The sequence below is a fragment of the Corvus moneduloides genome, chromosome 1 (assembly GCF_009650955.1).
Source record: "Corvus moneduloides isolate bCorMon1 chromosome 1, bCorMon1.pri, whole genome shotgun sequence".
Classification (NCBI taxonomy): Eukaryota; Metazoa; Chordata; class Aves; order Passeriformes; family Corvidae; genus Corvus; species Corvus moneduloides.
In genome coordinates this window covers 79,022,018-79,045,422 of record NC_045476.1, presented here as the reverse complement: position 1 = coordinate 79,045,422, position 23,405 = coordinate 79,022,018, and the positions used below count along the sequence as shown (strand labels likewise).

General features: G+C 40.1%; 1 protein-coding gene across 3 annotated transcripts in view; it reads right to left on the bottom strand.

Moving 5' to 3' along the window:
• Window positions 1-16,911: 16,911 nt before the first annotated feature.
• The window catches only part of DROSHA (drosha ribonuclease III), a 74,881-nt gene continuing 68,387 nt past the window's right edge, over window positions 16,912-23,405 (bottom strand). For all 3 annotated transcript variants that reach the window (XM_032117240.1, XM_032117250.1, XM_032117257.1), the window contains 2 exons: window positions 23,229-23,275; window positions 16,912-20,289 (listed from right to left, as the gene is read on the bottom strand). In XM_032117240.1, coding sequence (XP_031973131.1) covers window positions 20,159-20,289; window positions 23,229-23,275 — 178 coding nt within the window. In that variant the 3' untranslated portion in view covers window positions 16,912-20,158. The remainder of the gene's footprint in view (window positions 20,290-23,228; window positions 23,276-23,405) is intronic.

The window sequence follows — 23,405 nt, the reverse complement described above, 5'->3', positions numbered from 1 at the left end:
CTCTGTCACTTCGTGCATCAGAGCAGCCCTACAGGATTTCACAAAACATCAGAATGAGCTTTTTGTCTTCTAAACAATGGCAGTAGCAGGAGAAGAAATCCTGGATGTCCACCTGGTGAAAGGTGCTCCAGACTCTGCAACCCTCCACGTGTGCTGAGGCTCTGAAAGCAGAACCACTTTTATTTATGTGATAGAGGAATCTGTCATATTTCTTGTCTTCTTATTTGATTTACTATATCAAAGAGCACTTCAATCATAAAGAAAAGTCAGCTAAAGGGTAGCATTTCAGCCAGAAAATGTATTTGGTTTTCCAACATTAATTTACCAGGTTTATCGATGCAAAATTACTCCCCCCCACAAAAAGCAACACACCAACCACAACCCCCTGCAAATAAGCATTTCATTAATACTACCAAAGTCACCACAGAGATAAGTCAGCTACACAAGCCATTAAAGCAAAAAACGTTTTTGGGGTTTTTTTTAAGTTCTTGTTGAGTTTGTCTCCCCCTCCTCTGCCCCTCATCTCCAGTCTTGTGAGACCTCACCTGGAGTGCTGCATCCAGCTCTGGGGTCCCCAGCACAGGAAGGACATGGAGCTGTTGGAGCAAGTTTAGAGAGAAGGGATACCAAGATGACCAGAGGGATGGGCTTCCTCTCCTGGAAGGAAAGGCTGAGAGAATTGGGATTGTTCAGCCTGGAGCAGAGAAGACATGACCTAATTGCTGCCTTCCAGTACCTGAAGGGAGCTGACAAGAAAGATGGAAAAGGATTTTTTATAAGAACAGGTAGTGATAGGACAAGGAGGAATGGTTTCAAACTGAAAGAAAGTACGTTTGGATTAGATATTAGGAAGAAATTCTTTACTGTGGGGTTGGTGAGGCACTGGAACAGGTTACCCAGAGACATTGTGATGCCCCATCTCTGGAAGTGTTCCAGGACAGGTTCAATGGGGCTCTGAGCAACCTGGTCCAGTGGAAGATGTCCCCCCTGCCCATGGAAGGGGAGCTGGAACTAGATGATCTTTAAGATCCCTTCCAACCCAAGCTATTCTGTGTTTCTATGAATTTCCAGGACAGCTCAAACAAGAGAACCAAAGAAAAGAGCAAACATTTAAGATGCTGTAATACTTGCATAAAAATTGCAGGAATGATCACTTAAATGAGCAGCCAAGTGAATTCAGTGTTGGTTCTTCCAATCTTAGTCTCAGATAACATCCCTTTTGACGCTGCAAATGAAATTTGAGTTTGTTGGATAAGGCACAAATTTAAATTAAAAAAATAGAAACATAGTCTATCCAAAATCTTCGAAGCTCTTCCTCTTTCTTGCCAACACTGTTAGATCTTTCCCTGATTATAGTACAGACAGTTACTAGCAAATACCCACTCTCTGCATTTTCTTTTCTCCAAACTTACTGCTACAACTAAATTTTTCAGCAGCTGTCTATCTCCACATCAGATCCTCAAGTACCTCTGTCCCTCCAATCAGAAGGCTGATTCCACTTCCTTTATTCCCCACACAGAAGCAAACATGAGCATCGTCAGAACTCCTCAGTAACTCACTATTTCTAATTGCTCTAATACTCATTACACATTTTTTAACCTTGGCAAACCACAGAGCGCACAAAACCATTTATATTTTTACTATCTGTGGAGACAATCATGGCCTGATAGGACCATATCATCATATCCTACTTTATTTAAGCGAAAGAGAAACAAACTTAGCGTGATCAAGAGAACAGAGTCAGGACTGTATGCAAGGGGACATGCTAATCTGAAACTTTCAAAAACCTTTGAGGCGGTTTCTCCTTTACAGAAGAAAGAAAGAAACAAACAAAAAATAAAAAACCCCAAGCCAACACCCCCCCTCCCCCCCAGTCAAACAAAAAAATTAAAACCCCAGGAACCTCCTAAATACAGCTCTCCTTGTACCCCTTGTTGGGATTTTGCCTTTCTTAACTCAGAACTTGGGCTGGATGGCTGCTCATGCATGCATCTTAATTAATAACCAAATGTATAAATCCCCTCCTGATTGCTTTTACATGTTTTTCTAAACATCTGCTTCTACCTTCTTTGTTAGACAAAGCTGCTCTCTTCTACAGCTCAGCTGGGGAACTTATTTCTCTCTCTCTCAGAGTGCAATTGGGTATTTCATGTCAATTATCATAATTGGAAGCAAGCTTAACCCATTTCCCAGTTACAGCTCCAGCTTATTAGAACAAACATACTCTCAAACCTCCTCTAATAAAATAAACCCAAAAATGCCCCCAAAGAACAAACCTTAACTTTGGAAAAAAGACACTGAAAAGAGAACTGAATAAAAGAGCTCTGGTAAATGAAAAGTGAGTAAGCTGCTGTAGGAACCTAAGGAGACGGTGTGGGTCTGACTGGCTTGGTCTCTGACATAGCATTCCCCTAAGTTTGTTTTCTGGGAGCTCACAGAGAGAGCATTCGTCAGCCTGTTACTGCTTCATGTACTTTTATCCCCCACATACCAAGGTGTACCTGTCAGAATGAAAAATAGGGGCAGGTGAATCTTTTTTTTTTGCCACTGCTGGGCATTTTGATGGCCCAGCTTTTTTTAACTGTTAGAGTACAGAGCCAGATTCTCTCCGCCTCCTCCTTCTCACACTGCTCCCAGACTTTATCATTTGTGTTCAGACACCAACCTAATGTCTATTGCCAAAGACAAAAGCCTAAAGAGAAAAATGTAATCCAGAGACAAGAGGGCCAAGGCACCTGCTCCTGCTGTGAGTTATGGCTCAGTTAGCCGTGGCTCTTCACGTGGCCTTCATTCTCTTGCTTACCCATTTTTGTGTTCCAGTGTCAAATGCACACCAGACATATCCTTTGTTATGCAGCTGTGAAGACAACAGATTTAAACCATTCTGTTTGGCTTCCCAGGGTTGTAATCACCTTTTGAGTGGCATCCACCTTTTATGCACACATTGGATACTAGTCTAAGAAGCTATGTGTAGAAATTATTCCATGTTATACTGTCTACTTGCACAGGGTAAATGGGCCAGACATCTAGGCCATGAAGTTGTAATATTCTTGCCCACCTACAGCATCTGCCAGGTACTGATCCAATGATGAGTGTTTCCCCCTTGCCAAGATTGCATGTTCAGAGATATTGATTATGATGCTATTTTAATTTTGTTGTTTTCTGGTATTGTCAACATTTCTCTAAACAATTGCTACAGTTGTTTTTGAGAAACAAAGAAAAGTCAGAAATACACTTTGAGATTCACTGCTCTAATATCTTGGTATTTAATCAACCTGTAATATAATATTGATTACAAATACCATGGAGACAAGAGATTGGTGCTTGTCTTTAGAGCAAGTACTTCATGTAGCTCTTTATTGCAGAAAGAGTCTTTCAAATGTTTTGCTACCAAATATCCATCTGGCCCAAGGGCTCCCTCACTTTCACAGTCAGAATTTTATCATTGATCCTGGCAGAAGGGAGATGGGACTCCTGAAAGGCAGTGCAGGTTAACTATTTAATGACCAGCATGAAGTGCAGCAGAGGACAAAAAGGGACTCAGATTACAGATGTTGCTCCTGAGGACCATGAAATAAAAGAAACACATGTGAACAAAGATCTCTGGCAGGAAGGTCATGACACATGCAACATTGTGCCAAACATTCAGCATTCCATGTTATTGCCCATTAACCATTACCTTGCAAAACCAAAACCAAAAGCAAACTCTCGTTTTATGTCAGCTGAGACATCATCAAAACATGTCAGCTGTCTGCTTTCTCTCTCTCAATTCCTCTCCAGTGGAAGGTCATGTCTTTCCTGCAGATAGTGCTTGCTTTGTGCCAGCTCTGGTCACCCCTCCTGCATCCCCAGCCTCCAGACCAACTGGACCAAAGCTGAACTGCACACTTTTATTTCACTGAGCTCTTGTTCTTGCATCTCCTTTCTTTTATCCTCTGGGTAACCTACATACTTTCATAAACATTTACACCATGTATTAATTATTTTTATATACGTATATGTATATAAAGCTGTTATGCTAATGATTGCACTGACTTATCATCTTACTTTCTCTTGTCTTTTGAAACCCTGACAGGTATTTTGCCCATGGTCTGATTTATCCCTGCAAGTGTGAATGGACTATTCACATTTTGTTGATGCAGGTAGTTCTGGGCACTCACTAGGTACCTTTTAATAATTGGTGAACTCCAAAAGCTCTTTTTTATATGTCCAGTACTGTCAGCACGAGTTACAACTGTCATTGCTGGAGCTAATGTTGTGATGAAGTCAGAAAATGCAAACTCCAGAAGGTATTTTCATTACTCAAGGGAAAACACTTCCCCGTTAGACTGCCTTCCCACTGCCCAATCTCTTTGGGACAGCAGTGAGACAGAGACCACAAGAACACTTTCTAGGCTCCTTGGCAAATAGGGCACATATTTTTGTTTGGTGTAAGGGGTGTTGAGTTTAGGAAAGAGACAAAAATATGGTGCCTCCAACACTGAAAGGAAGACCTAAAAAGTAGCTTTAGGAAAACCTCTTTCCTATGAACAGAGTGGCCAGCTAGAGTTCTCTTCCTACCCCTCCATCCCCTTATTGTCAGCCATGGAAGAGGGAGACAAGAGTCTGTGTTTGTCTCACCTAAGTACAAAATGGGTTGCCACTGAAGGAAATGTAAAGGAGTGTTGAGGGGCAGCTAGAGAAACATTGTGCCTGGCAGGAATATAAATTGGACTGTCATAAAATGTTAGTGGCCGTATTTACATCTCTCCCATAAACCTGAACCATCAGGATCAGGGGAAAGGGGGATCAAAGGGAGCTCAGGCATTTAAAGACTGCTCCAAAAAACATGGTGTTGGCTTCTATAGCCTGGAGGCTCAGAAACTGACTTTGAATTTCTTTGTATATGATGATTATTTAGTCTGTCAGTTCAGGGAAACTAAAGGCACTAGTCCTGGTGCTTAAAGTGAGATATGTGCATCAATCTGGGCAAGATTCATGCCCTGTTTTCTTCAAGTCTGGGACATGGATTCAAGCTCTAATCAGTCTGAACTGTCACTTTAAAAAACACTTCCACACTTGTGAAGATATGCTGATATGCTTCAGGTATGAGAGTTGTACTTGTGACTAAAGGTATATGTGTAACAAATGTACTGTTGGGCACTGCTGGTTCCAGCCCTCAGAAACCCTGCTGCTTTACTGCATTACACTTCTCATCTGTTTGCTGTAGCAACTTCAAGTCATTTACTATAATGTCAGAATAAGAATACCTAGAGCAAGAAGGTTTGGAGAGAACTCACAAATGTGAATGTACTTTAGGAAATAATAGTAAAATTAAGCAGAACATAATTTTGTCATTTATTGCAGAGGGATACACCTGTACTTTTGTATGAAGCCAATTTCAAAGAAATGACCACTGTAGCTGTCCCCTCCAACGGAGCAAGTTTGTGACCACAGCATTAATTGCTGTTATTGTCCTGGATTAAAGCAGCACCCTCCTTTGCTGCCAATGGTTCTGCACTTGTAGGAGGATGCTTGTCTAATCAGATGTTGCTGGCCATGTCATGGCTTTATGAAGTTAGCTTTGTTCTGATGTACAGTAATTATATTTAAGTTGCGCTAGGCTGCACAGTTTAAATGAATAAATGACACTTGGGCACATCCTGGCTGTAAAAGTTCTTGGAGTTAGTTTATTTAGAAGAAAAGAGGAGAAGGAAATTAAGTCCCCAGTCCTGTTACAGGGTGTGCGTAGATTACTGCATCTGTGCAGAGTGACAGAGCAAGCCAAGGAATAATATAATATAGTAGGCTATTAAAGAGGAAAAAAATTTGATGGTACCAAATATTTAGTATTACTAAATAGTCCTTATAGTCCTGTCATACAATCTATTCTGTACCTGAACAGCCTAAAACTCACACACATGTAGGTGTTTAGGTTGTTTCTGTGTTACGGATAATTCAAACTCAAGATTCACTTATTTGAAAAAAGTGGTTTTGTCAAGTTAAAAAAGGTCAAACTTCTTGTGTTTTCTCATGTTTACTTCTATATATGCTAGAAGAAATGAGTCTGCCAGGTGTAAAGACACACTTTATGACTCAGACATGTTGATAATTCTATGGAGACTTAATGTGAACCTGTATTTTGAACTTCCTTAGCTCTGGCTGAGTTGAAATGCTTGATTCTTAATTCAAAGTGGTTATTTATTTTTAAAATAATATTAGCCACTGTAAAGAAAATTTCCATAAGGGAAGCACTACCAGGCTTTTTAACTAAAGTGGTACAAATAGTATCTTTACAATGTGGTGCCTATTGTACTTAAGGCTTGATCTACAATAAGCACAATGCTCCTTCCTATTCCCCATCTAAAAGAAAGGTGATTTTCTTTATTCAGACCTCTTTATCCAAGAAAGAAAGGGAGAGGAGATAAATACAGCTCTTTGTAGTACTGCTTAGAAGTAAAGGTTGATAATAAAGTGCAGTGCTGTTTTTAGATGTTTCAAAATGTAAAACAGATGAATTCACACCTTCCTCATAAATTGAGTGATCTAGTTAAAACTTTGAGAAATGAATTCCTGGCTCTGCTTCTTTTTACAGAGAAAAATAACATAATGGCCTTCTGGGGCAAGATCTTTAAAGATTTTCAATGAGATTTATGTGGCAGAAAGAGCTCTCAGAGACAAATCGATATAACTAAGTACAGCGCTCTCATACAATCACGCTGATCAGGAAAACTGGCTGCATCATCACAGGGCTGTCATTTTCTCACTTGCACTGTGTGAGATTGCCTGAGGTTTCTCACAACATTGAAATCAAACCCTCCAGTTGACAGCAGCCAGTGACAGCAGGGGGTTCAGGGCAAAGGAACTGTATCTTCTTGAGCTTGTGGCTTGTTAAACACATTTCTTTTTCTGACAGACTCGAGATTCCCATTCCTTGGCACCATATTACCTGCACAGACACATTCTCAGGTTGCATCTCTCCATTTATTAGGTAACTTTTATACACAAATGTGCAGCCAGAGATTTTAAGGAAATGTACATTCTTGCACTGTTTATACATCCAACACCTTCCTTTATTTGGGGTATTTTTAATCGATCTATTTGCAAAGAACAGAAAGACAGTGCCTCATCTTGAAGTGCTAAGATAAATCTCATCTTCATTTCTTCACTCCCTCATCATCAGATGAACCAGTTCCATGGTGTGTTTTTCCTCGGCTCCTTCTACTTCGTGCTAATTCCCACTGCACATACCCTGGGCACCACTCTGGTTTTGTTTTGCTACTGTTAGGCACTGTCTGGTTGGTTACAGCAGGGCTCTGCTCTTCTCAGTACTGCCTGGAGAAAATGGTAGTTCCCGCCCAGGCAAGCTTATGCAGAATAGGTAGCAAACATCTGAAGGAATTCAGGGGTAAACCAGTAAAATCAGGAAATGAGGGGCTCAGCCTGCCTAGACACTTCTGAAAATCCTGTTAGATGTCTACATGCAGGTCAACACACTTATACACAGCTGTAAACCTGGATTGGCATCCAAAAAGGAGGAGGACATGCCCACTGAATGCCATTTCAGTGTTTCCTGGATGAGCACAGACTCTGCTTGTTCAAATGCACACACTGGTCTCACGTATGTACACGAGTTATACAGAACCTGTGCAGGTCGGGGCAGTTTAAAATATGCACCACGGAGGTATTAAAGAAATGGGAATATAAAGTTGTACTTGCAAAAAAATGAAGGCTAAAGATATTTATTTGTGTGCATGTGTGTAACTGTGGCTTAGCAATACAAGCTTGCTGCTTGTGGACATTAAAACCATGAAGCAGTGTGAAAAAGAGATACTATCCAGTATTTTTATGGAAATGTCCCTCACAGATTTTTAAGGTCAGTTCTGCTACTTAGCTATTAATCTTAAATACATGAGAAAAAAATCACATGAGAAATTAGTCAAAATGTTAGCTGTACTGGTAATAAGAGGTGGAGAGCATACAAATTAGGGAGAGAGAAGGAAAAAGAAAGGAACTGAAAGGATCAACACAGGGGAAAAGAAAACCTCAGGAAGAAAACAAACATTCCCTGTAAATATCTTCAAGGTAACAATGTAAATGAAGGAAGGAAATTACACCAAGTCTCAGAAGAAAACAGAAAAAGAAGTAATGGCCATAAGCAAAGAACGAAAAAGTTCAGGCTAAACATGAGCAAAACTCTAAGAGTAATTAGGCTAGTGAAAATTTTGAAGGTAGCTGAGGTGCAATCAATGCACATATTCAAGAAGACTGGACTAAAAATAAAAAGATTAAGAGAACACATCCATTAAAGTTGAGAGGAAACAAATTTAAACAATTTAAGTTTTGAGAGAAAACAAAGAAGAAAGTGTTCCCTGGCACCCTGTTGGTGATTTTTCTCCACAATGACCTGGCAAACTTCAGATTGGCACAGTGATTAAATTGTGTTGCTCGCAACATGCCTGTTCTCTCACGGCACCTGCTTGTTCATAATTTTTTTTTTCTTTTGTGACAGCTGACATCAGTGCTGTCCTTTATTTTTTTATCTTATTTGACTTCTCAGCAGTTTTAATTCAGCCACAGCATCTCCTCATCATTTTGTTCCCTTTCCATCCAGTTCCTTTAATCATTCTATAGACACAGATGCTGCTTTTGCAGTGGACACTGATTTGACTGCACACTCCTTCAGCTGTGTTTGCCTCAAGCATTTAGAATTCTGCCTTGTTCCAAGAGAGCCTGTAGCTGTTCAGGTGTAGGTGATGGTTAAAAGCTGTGAACCCTAGTTCAACCTGGGTCTGGTTTTCAATAGGCATTTTCCTTCGGGAGACATCTGTGTTTCACTAAGTACATTATGATTTAGTACGTAGCATAGATGCTGTTTCATCAGCAGTATCTCCTTGATGTTTTGACAAACTGTAAATTCATGCTTTTAAAATCTCAGTTACCTGGATGCCAAGGTTTCATTTCAAGGTTCAACTTTCAGCTCAATATAGATGCTCATTAAAGTCAAGGGAAGGACCCTCTTGACTCAGATGAGTTAAGAAAGAGACCTTATACTTCTATTCAAGCTTAAGAAACCCAGAACATAAATTTGCCATTTGGATCCTTTACTGTGCAGTCAGTACAACAGCTTCCACTTCTGCTGTCACAGATGGTATTCCAATTCCACAGTCTGTTTTAAGCCCTCACACAACTCTCCATACCTTTGTACTCAAGTGCTCAAAAGCCATAACAGGCTTACCCTTCCAATTCCAAAAGTCAAGAAGTGCTTCTTTCTGCCTTTTCAAATGGGTAATAGACTCTCATCTAAAAAAAGGAGTTGGGCCGCTACATAACCTTGATGACCTGTGCCAAAAGAGCTTTGTGGTGTTCCAGTAGCTCTTTTCACGGAAAAAGCTTGAACCCAAGTTTCCTAGTTTGTAACAAAGAGATAGGAGGATAGAGACATAGCCCTGCTATGGATGCAAGGGCAGGTTGGCTCAGCAGTGAGGAGCTTGTGCCTGCCCAGGGACACTGACAGGAGACAAAGGGGAGAGAAAGGAAAGACAAAGTTCATAGTCCCTTAACATTTTTCTCCTCATTTTGCCATTCTAAGGTTGCCCTTGCTGGGGTTAATTAACAACTATGAATGCCAGTGCTAGAGGAATAAAGCAGATTGCAGTTTTTACCCCTCTCCCACATTTTCTATAGCTGTGACTGGACCTCAGGATGTAACCCCTGTAAATGCTCTCTTATTACTTTCCTACTAATTAGTCTCATTTCATTTATGAGGTATATTATCTGGGGATTTTATATGGTTTAACACATTAAAAAATAAAGCTTCTTGACATTTGAAAATACTCTCACTTTGGAGAAACTGTCACTCCTCTTCACATCTGCACACAAGGGGATGGTTGAAAGAGTCATTTGGGGATAAAGAAGCATTCTCCTCACAGCAATGGCTATGCAAAGTGTTAAGGAGGCCATGCCACGCTGGCTTAATGTGAGCACTTGTGTCTTATAGCTATGTGCCACAAATGTTTAAAACCTGGATTCAACTCATGTAACTATGGACATTAGACTGTTCAGAAAGATAAAAGAGGTGTCACCCTTGCTTCTCAGACAAGAGGGGGTGATTCATCCTGCCTAAGACATGAACTAGTCTCTGGAGACATGGCTTTCTCCCTCCACTAATCACAGCAGGGGCCTAGGGGGGCCATGGCTATGACTTCAGTGTCTGCTGCTTGGTAGGATGTGATTCAGCCTTAGAGTTCAGTACAATAAAAGAACTTACTAGAAGTTCTTGATTTTGGGGTATTCTATTTTTTCTACGGGTGCAACTGACTGCAAGTTCTAACTCCAAACATGGCCTGCAAAAGCTGGTTGTGCCCTCCACAACTGTGTGCATATGTGCATGCAAGCTGAAGGAAAATGTCACTGAAAAGTCATCCTAGAGCAGCAGAAGCCAAATGAGCACAATTCCTCCCCTGTGTTGGCTAAGGCACTTAAAAATCCAGAGGCCATTCTGCAGAGCCAGGTGCACTCACGGCTTGCTGGTATTCACCTTTAGCAGAGTAACAGCCTTCCATCTGTTCTCCACTATCACCTCCTTGGGAAGTGGGGAGTGGGATTAATGAGGACTAAACTTCTGATAGTGCCATGCCAGAAGTCAAAAGAGGAGCTTCTTTATCTCTGTTCACTGGAACCTGTTCTGAAGGGGTGTCTCCTCCAGGCTTGCCTTCTCTACACATGCCTCCTTGTAGGGAAAAATTGCTGAACAAAAGAAACTGAGTTCAAGTGAACAACTTCAGTTGTATTACAAGTTTTAAGACATAAGGATGTGATCTATTCTGAAAGTCCCTGATGATTTATTTAGTGGGCATATTTTTACATTGTTTCCTTTAACATCAGAGAAAATGTGCCTTTGGAGAGGCACAGCTTTTATCTCATCCCCTTTAAAATCACACCACAGATCTCAAAAGAAAGGCTATGCCATGCCAGAATTTAAAACATTCACCTTATGGCTGTCACCCAAAGTAGATGAAATATATGCCACTGAGTTTTAAATGAGTGCTTATGCTGCCAGTCATAGTCAGATCCTGAACTGAATGATGTAAGTTCCCTTTGTTTCCCTGAAAGGGATGAAACTGAATCCTTTTACACCAGAAAAGGATCTGGCCCTTAAGTTTCAGTGTCTTCCAAACCTAAAGTAATTTTATCCACTTGAATAATTTATCATCATAACCTATTTTTCATTAATTTGACTATGCTCTCGTTCCTCTCAGGCTTGGTACTTACAGCGTAGCTCTACTGCAAAAAACAACGATGTGAAATCAGCACTTTCTTACTCATCAGATCCCTTTCCTGTGAGAAGTCAGAAAGAGTGCTGCTTAACTTACCATGAAAAGTACTAAAATCTCTCTGTTCCCCCTTCCCTGCTTTCCACCCAGCAGGACCAATGGAGCTGGGGGGAAGTAAACAGGTCAGAATTTTTGGCTCTTGTATTTATGTGACAGTCAACTGAGCTCCGGGGCCACCTGGGCAGCCTGTGGGTCTCTGGGCTGTGACCTGCATGGCCCTCCTGCTGCCGACAGTGAAGTTGTAGCTGCCAGCAGAGCTTGCAAAGCCCCTGCCATGGACAGCAAGTGAAAACAACATGATTTCCCACTTCCAGCTGACGTCCTCAGCTCAACAGAGACCGACAGTCGTGTTTTAAAATTAATCTTAGACATAAGGATTGCAGAACAGTAGCCACTAAAATTCTAGGGACTGGAAAAGAGATGAAGCTGTTGGTTGATGTGCTGTAAAACATCTCAGGTGCAAACACTTCTGTGCTAATCCTGAGGGATTTGTTTAGCTAAAAGAGATTCTGGAATCGGATTGGGGGGCCCAAAATCAAGAAAGATTTGGGGACCATTTCTTAAGAAACTGGTTGTTCATACAGAGACCAATAAAGTAACATATAAAGGCATAAGATCTCTCAAGGAAGACAATGAATTTTGAGGCAATACTCCCTGCAATGTATCCAATTTTTTTTTCCTACTTTTCCAAGTAAGTCCTTTCTAAAACTCACATGGCAAATTCAAGATTAGTTTTCCCCAAGAAAGCATATGCAATACATTGTAAAAATAGGAACTTTCAAAAGAACTTTAAATTTTTCTTTGCCATAGGACATCATTTATTACAAGAATATTCTTCAAATTTAGACAGTCTCTAACATATGACTAAGTCTGAAGTCACTTTTTCTGTCAAAAGGTAAAGGGCAAATGAGTTATAAGGGCAGCTGGGTCATCAGAATTCATTCTCTTTGGACCTGATGTAGTTAAAAAATCCTCAGTCTTCCAAACAACTAAAGTCCCAAAAGGCCACAAATCCTAGCCTTGCAACAGGCCAACTTATCCAACACAAAGGTCAGCATCATTAAACAGAATAAACAAACCAATCCTAGAGCCAGAAATGACAGATCTGCCTGGGAGGCAAAGGAGTCATGCAGCTGTCTCTCTGGGCCTCCTTCATTTCCACACTTGCACAGTCTCAAACTTCTTTGTACAAACACAAACCCACACACACACACACTCATGTGTTTCACTCCCTACACATGTGTGCACACATATGCCTGCCTGTACAATGCATGCATGCATGGGACCAGGCAAAAATCCCCTCAAAACATGGGAATCCATGAGATAGGCCATTACCAAACAGTATGGAAGCACCAGCTGATGGAACTGGGCTCTTCTTCTGATGTACTGTCCTCTGGACCTCTAGCCTTACTCCTCACTGCCTTGCAGGAAGTAGTGTTTTGGTCAGGGGTTAACAACAGCTTGCATAGTAAAGAACCTGTTTCTACTTCCAGCTCTCACGACCATCTCACTGGTTTCTGCCAGTCAAGGCTGGGCTAAACTCTGTGCTCATTCCTCTGTCTGCTTTCTCACCAGCTGAAAAGGCACAGGATATATTCCCACCAGCCCTGGTACTGGCACACAACACTCCCAGTGAGGATCGTGCTCCAGCCTGCACTTCCACCTTCCGTTACTGCCCTGGACCAGCAGCCACCAATCCTCCTGCAGCAACCAGCACACGTGGCAGCACAAGACCAAGAAGAGAGGATGCTCCTCTCTTTTTGTGATGTTTATCCATGGCCCCCTCTACCTATCCGCAGCCCCAAAAGCTCTCAAACAATTCCTTTTCAAGGAACCAAGGAAGTATCTTAGGCACTTTGAAGCCAAGTACTTTTCACAGATGAGAGCACAGCTGTTTGCATGCTTATTTCCTTCTGTCACCATGCTGGAATATATCCTGTGCTTAGAGTCATACTAACCTCTAATGGATCTGGGGAGGATACAGACTTTACAAAACTACAGGCAGTAACAGCTGGCTGTGAATCCAGCAGGGAGATCTGCTTTCTCCTGCGTGTGCATAGCAGGGCCAAACCTCAGCTCCAAGGCAAGGTGACAACGCTGCTGGTTCCTACCCGAGTGATGCCTGTCACACACTGTCCCGAGGTGCTGAGCAGTGGCCTTGGAGCTATGAGCTTGAGCTGCCACAGCAGGAGCTCAGCAGCAACTGTGAACCTGATGGCTGTGGAGAGAAGCTCCCACCATGCAGGACCAGCTGCTTGAATTTTCTTTCACTTTTTAAAATTACTTTTATAAGCTTTCAGTATGAAAGAGATTAGGTAAAGCCCCATTCTAGGCTGCTGTGCATGAAATTTAAAATACCCATATTAATGCAGAAACAAACCAGCTACAACATCCACAGCTAAATGGTGTAAATAAGTAGCTATGAAGTATGAAGAGGACAAATCTCAGCTAGGACTTGACAGATTCAGGTTTTGTTCTCATTTCTACCCTTGACCTGTTTGGTGACTTTGAGTAAGTTGTTGCTTCCTTTCCATTTCTTTCTGGGTCAGGAGCTGCCTGTCATTTTGTGTTCATAGCGGCTGGCATGAAAAGCCCCAGTCGTAGTGAAGATCTCTGGACACTACTTCAATAAAACCAATATCTAAATACCTGTTAAAAAATGAACGCAGAGAATCTTTTTTCTTTCCTTGGTAAAAAGGTATCATGTTGCAATGAGCAAAAACTTCAATGTTCCATTAAGTAAATAAATATATACATACACAACTGCATTTACACCAAACACCCACATATTCAACTATGTTCCTAATTAAAATCTAGAAAACTATTACAGCTTTACTAGATTACTTCCCACCTCTGTACCTCTAGGATATTAAAAGTTTTATTGTCTCACTTTTAATAGATTTCCCATATCTTACCAATAAGATTTATTTTCTAGCTTTGCATAAAACTCAACTCTGAATGCATTTTTTAAGCCATCATTATCCCAAGCACACGGCACAGAATTGTATTTATGTTACACTGAAACCTCGTATTTTTCAGTCTGTATTTGAAAGTAGTTAACATTTTTCAATCCAAATCAATCTGCTTCTCAGCAGTCAGTGCTGATATAAGCCTTTTTCTAGTGTTTTAGGCATCTGCTCTGCCTTTTCTTACCTCTCTCTCCTCACTTACATGTATAAACGTCCATTTATAAGCTGCCAGCTGAAATAGATGCCAAACTTAATCCAACTGCATAAATTCACAACATAAGCTGCAAAAAGTACATCACTGCATGCCTCAAGAATTCACAGCCTCTCTTAAAACGTCTGACAGAATCCCCTGAAATTGTACTGGAAAGATTCAGTACTTTATTTCCACGGATGTGCAGCGAGGTTTTTGTTCTTGCTGTGGGCACTTGATTTCTGATGTAAGTGTTGAGGTATGACTTGCAAGAGCAAAGAGTTCAAGGTCATTTATTTTCTAGTCTCACAGTGAGCAGGGAATTGATGTCATATCTGCTAAGCAGAAGCAAAGATCAGGGAACCTTGAAATAGAAGACAGTAGTGTTGCAGATCACATTAAGAACAAATAAACAATGAAAAAACATTGAAAAATAATAATAATCAAAATAAAAGTAATGGGAGCAAAAGGAATGGAAAATCTGTTTTGGGGTAAAGCCATTGAGTTGTCTGAAGGTTTTGAGGGCTTATGAGGTTGGTAGTGTCACACTATTTTGGATGTCTGGTCAAGCCCTGGTTCAAAAACCAGAAAGCAGTAACATACAGATTGATTTTGATTGTTAATGTACAGACACCAACAGAGATGGGATATTGGTTGTAAAATCTGACACATCCTGACAGGTGGAACACACATTTAAAATGTTTGGTTTGGTTTTTGGAAGAAGGAAGAAGATAGCAGCACTGAATGACAGAAATTTTAAACATCAGGGATAAGGAAAAAAAGATGTTTTCCTTCAGATGGTGTGATACCTATTTTTCCTTAATGATAAGGTTTAAAGACAGTTATATATTTGACAATGTTTTTCATCACAACAAAAGGTTAAGGAGTAGCAATTTTGGATGACTTGTTCAACAAGGTCATTAAAAATTCTTATCTTACAGAATTTTAATCATTTTTTATATAAAAAAGAAATTGATAATTGGATATAGAATAGTATTAGCATTTTCAAATGCTGCTGGATTGAGAAATGGCTGCTTTTTGTTTGCCAGTTCAAGTGTCCCTCTGGAAACAGAGCTGCAATATTTGATCTGTAATTCTAGTTGGCAGCAAAAACTGGTCACCATGTCAGAACTGTTCTGACAGAGGAAATGACTGAAGTAATGACAGGATGAAACCTGCAGGGAAGTAACTTTATTTTTTTTAGAAAGAAGTAACTTTTTTTTTTAGAGATGTTGGCTGAGCTTGCATCAGTGGGGTCCCGTGGGTTCCCCTGACCACCATCCCCATCTTTAAATAAGTAACAAGCTGCCTCCAGTGACAAACACTTACCCATCACTGCTGCATCACTTCTGGACCACTGATGTATGAGCTGCTTCTGCCACCAGTGAAAGTTCACAATTTGTCAGCTCAAGAGCCTGTCCTTTGCTAATGGATTACTTTTGGAATGTCTGCTCTAAGTGGAAGGTTTTATTTATTTATTTACTTTTTCTAAAGAGGGCAACACACAGTTTGGGCTCTGGCTTTTTATAGTAGAGTCCCCAGTCTTCTTGGTCATTGTCTTCCAAGTCTCCACAGGAAAAGGCGAAAGGGTGTCAGTGCCAAGCCTGCACAGCCAAGTTCTTTTTTCTCCCTTGAAGACCCTCTCAGGCATGGTAAGGAACTGTAGCAGGCTTTCAAGGATGATACTTAAGCCATAGACTAAGGCATCCACTGGATGAGGCATCATTGCCCTCCCACAGAGATCCTGAGCCCTGGACTCCCAATTTCATCCTTTTCATCTCTTAGTACCAGGATAAATAGTTCCTCCACAAAGGTGCTGTGAAGAGCAACAAAATGACACAACTGACACATTCAGGTATGATTGTATTGTAAGTCACAGGAGAATCACTTATACCCTTATTCATGAAAGGCTTTGAAATCCTTTTGAGGAATGAAGTGAGGATTTAGGCAAAGGGAAATACACTTAGTTAGTGAGACTCTGGGCGCAAGCTGGTGCTCCCTTTGTTATCTGTAGCAGGCAGGTGAAGAAAGGGGCCTCTTAAGGTAAACGTGCTCCCTGATGGATAGAGAAATATGTACGGCTGGAGCATGTAGCTGATTTAATCCTAGGGCCCCAGAAAGAATGTGAATATGTTATGTGGGGAGTGGGTAGGAAGGGGGAGAAGCAAGGTGGATGTACGGGTCACAGAAATTGCTGTTGCAATACCATCCTCATCAAAGACAATGCACAGTGGTAAATGATGCAGATGAGCAACTCCCTGAGCTCTTACAGGGCTTTACAAACTTCCACCAAAAAGAAACTTCTTACAAGTGAACCACTTATTTCATTTAAATATGTAGCCTGTATAATCAGAGGCTTTGAAGTAGGGAGACAGGTGATCAGGATTTGCCTTTTGATCTTTTCAAATTGTTTTAGCAAGTAACAACTACGCCTGAAGTGTTTTCTGGGAAACTTTATTAGCAACGATGTTTACAACAATCTTAGAGACCAAGGTTCTCTTAGTACTGCTGTTAAATAATCCTCCAGAAACTGAAACCTTACAAAGCAAACTTAGGGTCTACAAATCACATCATCAGTTTTATGTAAATTCAACTAAAATCCCCAATCAAATCAGCTACAATTCTATTCAATGCTCTGTACACAGTCACATTAAAATATTCATAGGATCTGCTGGATTCACGCAGATCTCAGCCCTGTTGTCCATTCATCTACTTGTACCCAATTCAAGTCAATGGATCTTCCAAGAGAACCTCTGGATCAGAGAACAGATCAGGCTTTGAAGCAAAAAAGGACTGACTTTATCAGTAAACCAGAGACCCCCGCACACTTACTAAAGAGCAGCACAAGCTGCCTGGTTATAAGCTCCAGCTGTTCCACTGATCAGCATGAGTGCAATGATAATTTTTACCAAAGGCAACTTAGAGAGGCTTCCCCTCCTTGGTGTCTGTTCTAAAGGACTGTGCTCACATTTCACATTCCCCACAACTCCTGAAATTAACAGGAATATTCACAGCCACTGCTTTTAGACAGCCCGTACACAGAAAGACACTGTGGTTTGAACAAAGGAAGCAGAGTATTTTTTACCTTTTGTTTTTTGTTGTCAAGACAAGGAAAACAAAATTGCTTCAGGCAATCTTCCTAGCCCACACTTACACAGTCAAAAAAGGGAAAATAGCCCACTTTTGAAAACACAGTTATCATCTACATTTTCTTGTAAAAAGCCTAAAATTCATTAACTGCAGTAACTGGAATGCAGAAATTGTTTTAAAAGTTTGGTATTTCCCAAGCAATTTCTGGGTCAAAGAAGAAAAAAAAAGAACAGATCTGGGTTCCTCCCCCGAAACAGCCTATCTGATAAATTCAATCTAGTTTTTATGAAAATATTTATGAATAAGATTGCAGTCTTCTTACAGCTGAGAAGTGAAATTGTATATAGGAATAATGAAAGTAATGTTAAACTATGAGCTAACAGTTCCACTGGGGTACTTTGGTGATGTCAGATATGCTGAGAGAAATTTGCTAAGCAATCATACACCTGAAAATGAAGTCATTTTCTATTCTATTCTATTCATATTCTAAACATATGAAACTGGTCACAGTTAAGAGGGAAAAATAAAATAATGGTTTACACAGTTACACTTAACCCTCCACCACTGAACCATTTCATCATACTGTTAGAAGCAGATGGGCAACTATACAAAAGAATTTGAAATACAAAAGACTTGTGGACAGGGGAGTTGCTGGTGCTTTTCAAGCTTCCTACTCTTGAGAAGCATTTCAGCTTTTTATTTACAGACTGAAGCTATAAGAAGCTACAATGACTTCTCAAAAGTCAAATGGCAGCAGCATTCAGCAGAGAGCAGCTCCCTGCCTTTACCTTGTTTTTATTCCCTCCTTTATGTTCTAATGGTTTAGTATCACTCTCTAAATTACAGAATGTGTTTGTCTTTTTCTTTTCTCTCATCCTCCAAAATGGATTTAAAGCATCAATCCATTAAGAAAAGGCAAATCATAGAAGTTGGAAGAAGTGAGGTAGTGTTGTGGGCTCAAGTGTAAAAAAAACCCCGTATTTAAGTGCATCTCACATTGCAAGTGTAGAAAAGTATGCTTCTGAAAATACACATACTGATTAGGTCAGAAGTGAAACTTTGGGAAGACATTTGGGTAGCCTGAATGTTTCAGCTTCATTTGTGTCTACTTTGGCACCTGCAATAAAGTGCTTTCCTTGATGTCCATCACACACCTACAGAGAGGTGCTTCAGACAATCGCTGAAGCAGCTGCTCAGGGTAGTGTGGCCATTGGGCAAAAGTTTTCTTCCATGAATCTGCATGAATTCCTTGGGCCAGACTTGTGCACAAATCCATGTTCACAAATCTGCCCTGTATTTTAATACAGACAACCATGGTACATCAGAAAATGCAAAAATGACTGGCCAAAAAGGATCTTTTCTCCTTTAAGGAAGAAAATGTGCAGCTAAGGAGAATAAGGGTTCAATCTGTTCTGCTTATCAGAAAAGAAAGACAAAAAATGACTACACAATTACCTACCACGGGACTGTACTGAGAACCCAGCTTAATGGGAACAAATGCCTTGAAGCAGCAAAATTAAAAGAACAAACAGTGTTGGTAACCAGTGGGAAAAAATACCAACAGACAGTGGATTTTCCATTTCTGGTGCTGTTCAGAAGAAACATCCTTCTAATACAAGCCACAGACATCAAAAAAAATCAAGGAAACTGGGTGACTTGAAACTGCACACAACATTTGAACTATACTTTGGGGACAAACTGCCCTTGTTTTGACAAAAACTGTTCTCAATTAACCTCTCCGGAGCAGCACCCACATAGAGTTTCTAACACACCACTTCACAGTAATGGCCACACTGGTATCTTCTTGTGGAAGAAATCCATTAGACACCAGCCTGATAGAACAAGAAGTTGAGAAAGAAACTGAACTTGTTAATGTAAACTACATGTACATTCTCTGCAAAAAGAAACTGCCATTCTCTTGCTTCATAAGTACCTTTTTCTTCAAGTCTTGTAACAGTGATTTAAAAACAAAACTCCTCAATCTTCCACACACATCTGTGTCACATTTCAGATACGGCATCCACTGTTCAAAGCAAAACTGAGTATCTCCTTTAAATTACTGTACCATTTTCTGTAAAAAAGGGCCCGAACTTTATAACTCTGGTTTAGCAAATTCAAGAAGTAGTAAATTTAGCTGCAAAACTTAAGTTAGGTACATGCTTAAGTGCTCAGCTGAATCAGTTTCTCATAACACCTTCCTCCTCCACAGCAGAGCTCATGCAGTAACTTTGCTGGTCACTGACAACACAGCACTTAGACACAGGAGACAATTGTTAAAGAGCTTTTCCTCCTATTAGCTTTTGAAATGAATACTTTATTACTTCATACAAGACAGTAAAAATAATAAAAATAATCAACAACTTTTCATAAAAATTAAAAGTATTTAAATCCAAATCTTATTTAAAAGCCAAACTTAAAACCAAACTAAAGAAATACTATATTTGCACACGCTTTTAAAGAAGAGATTACAATTTTCTTTTTGATATCAACAGGCACTCTTCATTCATCATCTGCAAGAAACTAGGTTAGGTCTCCATAGGCCACAGTCAGAGTTATTAAGTAAGTAAATATGCCACTGCTTCTGTGCCCTCCTTTTATTTCCTTGCTTCTTCAGTCTCCTCTGGCTCTCTCTCTTGATGCTCTCTTTCCCACCTCAATTCTTTCAACTCCTGTCTGTACTTCCGTTCAATGAACCGTTTCTGATGGGCCATCTGGGGAAAGTTATCTGACACAAGGAGAAATATTTTACATTAATAAACAAACTGGTAACAGAGAAAGCCTCAGCTTGTTTTGTTTTAAACTTTGATGTCATTAGAGGTAGGGGGGAACAACGTTGTTACCATTTTTACTCATTTATTTCTTATAATACATAGTAAAACAGGACTGTGTCCTAAGACTTTGGTTTCTTTATGATTTCTTTACATCTGTTTCTCCTGCTACAAAGCACTGCCAAATCTAATACACCCACAAAAATAAAATATAAAAAATATAAAATCCTGGTATAGCAACATGGCCAGGTATTACCTGGATTTTACATTCTGTTCCCTTAGCAACAGGTGGTCAATACTGAAAAATGAATGGGAAACTACTGTCAATGCTGTCAGCATTTTTTGTCTTGTTCTCACTCCAGAAAGTATGAGCCACTGGTTTCAAGCATTGTACAGATGTTTCCATTATTTTTATTATTGTTTTAGACCATGCAGAATTGACTATATGCCCCACATTATGGCAGGGATCCTAATGGGAAAGTGATAGTGTAGCAAGATGGAATGCAGTAAAATCTGTTCCTGAAAAAGTTAACGCTTGGCTATGTACCAGAAGACAGCCTTAGCATAGTCTGAGAGCATGGATGAGTGAAGACTGCTTAAAACAGACCGGACAAGTCTGAGGTGATGAAGAAATAGCTGGGGAGATGGATGCTTCTGCTTTCAAGCATTTGTCCATTGGCTGATATGCAGGTACACATTAGAACTGAGACTATAAAAACAGCTTATATAATTGAACAGAATTTCTCTCGCTTTAGCACACTGCTCACAGAATGTGATGTTTTCTGCATGACCAGGGTGCTGACATTCACACGAATTTGCGCTGTGGAGACCTGCACCCTTCATGCAGTCAGAAAGCAAAGGGGTGTAGAGTATGTGACAGGCTGCAGTTGGTGGTAAATCCTGCTGGGATCACACAGAGCTCTGGGATCACCACTGGCTCCCTACCCAGTCTGAGATGAATGCAAAAGGTTACTACACTGACCTTTAAAGCCATAAACAAATTTGGTAGATGTTTTGGCAAAGGGCCGCTCTCTCTCTCACTGGCTATTGAGAGAGAATTCAGCTGAGGCTTCTCAGGGAGGAGTACCTTGGCACCAAGCTTTTTCCTCCTTGGCACCAAGCTTTTTCCTCCTTTTTCTGGGTCCCAGGCAGCATGGATTCTCAGCTAGAGAATATGGTGCAGATGCCACATAAACTGCAGGAGTTTGTGGTAGAGCAGAATAACTTTCTACTGCTTTGTTTTATTGGCCAGTGAAATTTGTGCCCTTTATTATATACACTACAGGAATAAAAGGTTTATTCATCAGTTATTTACAACTTGGGCATAGGAGACTATATTTATTTAAACCAGAAAGCAATCTAAACAAAATTGGTTTTAAATTGCTGTTGTTTTCAAAAACACTAGTGCTTTGTTTAATGGAGTTCTGGGATATTTTCTTGCTCATGTGCCCCATAAAATGAAAATCAGATTTTCAGCACTGTGCCTGTAACATGATTCTTTAAGAGCTCAGCTCAGTAGCAACCTGCTCTAATATGTTTAGTATGGTAAGAAGGAAATTCATGTAATAAATTCATCATTGCTATCATATAAATAGGTATCTGAAAACTACTTTCACTTGAAGTTAACTACATATGCATTAAAAAAACCCAACAAACAAACCAACCAAACCAAGCAACTCCACAACCATATACATAATAGAACAGGGGCCCTTAAAGGTTGTGTAACCTCCATCCCCAAAGATAATCAAAACTTGACCGGCAAGGCACAGAGAAACTAACTTGAAAGTTGCCTCTGTTTTGAAGGGCAGCCGGAGCACAGACTTCTAGAGGTCTATGGTATTTAAACAAATATGTATGTCAGAAGAGAGCTGTGAAGTCCTTGGATTGATAGGCCACGAAACTCACAGCTCTCTTGAGTGGTGATACTGTCACAAGAAAATTCACTCAAAGAAAACTTCAGTAACATCTTGCAGATACTCAGCAGAGAAGGAAAGTTACATTTTTCTACTTGTCAAATTTACTGGTGGTGAGAAGTATATGCTTAGCAGATGGATATAAAAACATATCTGAACTACAGAGATTCATTGCCTTCTGAAATTTTTAAGCTCTTGAATTTCCAGATGCAGAGATAACACATTAAAAAACCTTTGACATCTGAGGAACTGCATATGTTTCCTTTGAATGAAATGCAAAAAATTGACTTTCCATGTTCTTCTCAACAGAGAATTTCTGCTGCACAAAATGCTTGTAATCTGTTTGCTTACAGGTCACCCACACCTGGCACTTTAACCCAACTGACCAAAGTTATTTCATATAAGAAGCTTGCCCACCATCATTCTTATCTGAGACTGCATTTCAATGAAGGACAGCTCCCATGCTGGCCATGTAGCACATAATTTAGAGAGATGTATACACAGATCCCTGGATCTGCAGCTGATATTAGCTCTTCTTGACAGATAAATATCTATTTAAATTGTTGGGGATCTGTTTATTAGATTTTAACCTAGTCCACTGGTAATCTAAGATCAAATTTTATTTTCTAAGGTTGCATTTTGCTCCTCTCCTCAATTAAAGGGTGAGACAACCAGAGCATCAGTCTCACCCCACTGCATACTTAAGCATGGAAAACCTCAATGAAATTTTATTGCACAGGGTTCCCTGGAAGTTGCATCCTCTGTAGCTGATCAATTCCCTTTAACAAATACCTGTTCGGATCATATTAACTTCAACTGCTAAAAAAGAGTCTTGAAGCTACTAAGAGGAAAACCTGCTGCTTAGAAGCTGACAGCACTTAGCATATGTGTTCTGTTCAGAACTTATCCCCCACAAAACCTGCACCTTGCCTCACTAAAGTACAAGGAAATAAAGTACGAATTCTGTTGCCCAAATATCTTACATTTTTCAAGTGCGTCCATTGCAGCTCCCATTTCTGCTTGCTGAATACTGTGAAAGCCAAACAAGAACATGTTACATGAGATCTAAACTGTACAGAATAAACTAAAGTTTCTGACAAAGTGGAACACTAGTTAGTCTTTCGTAATGAAACTTTTTGGATAACCAGCAGCTAGTAATT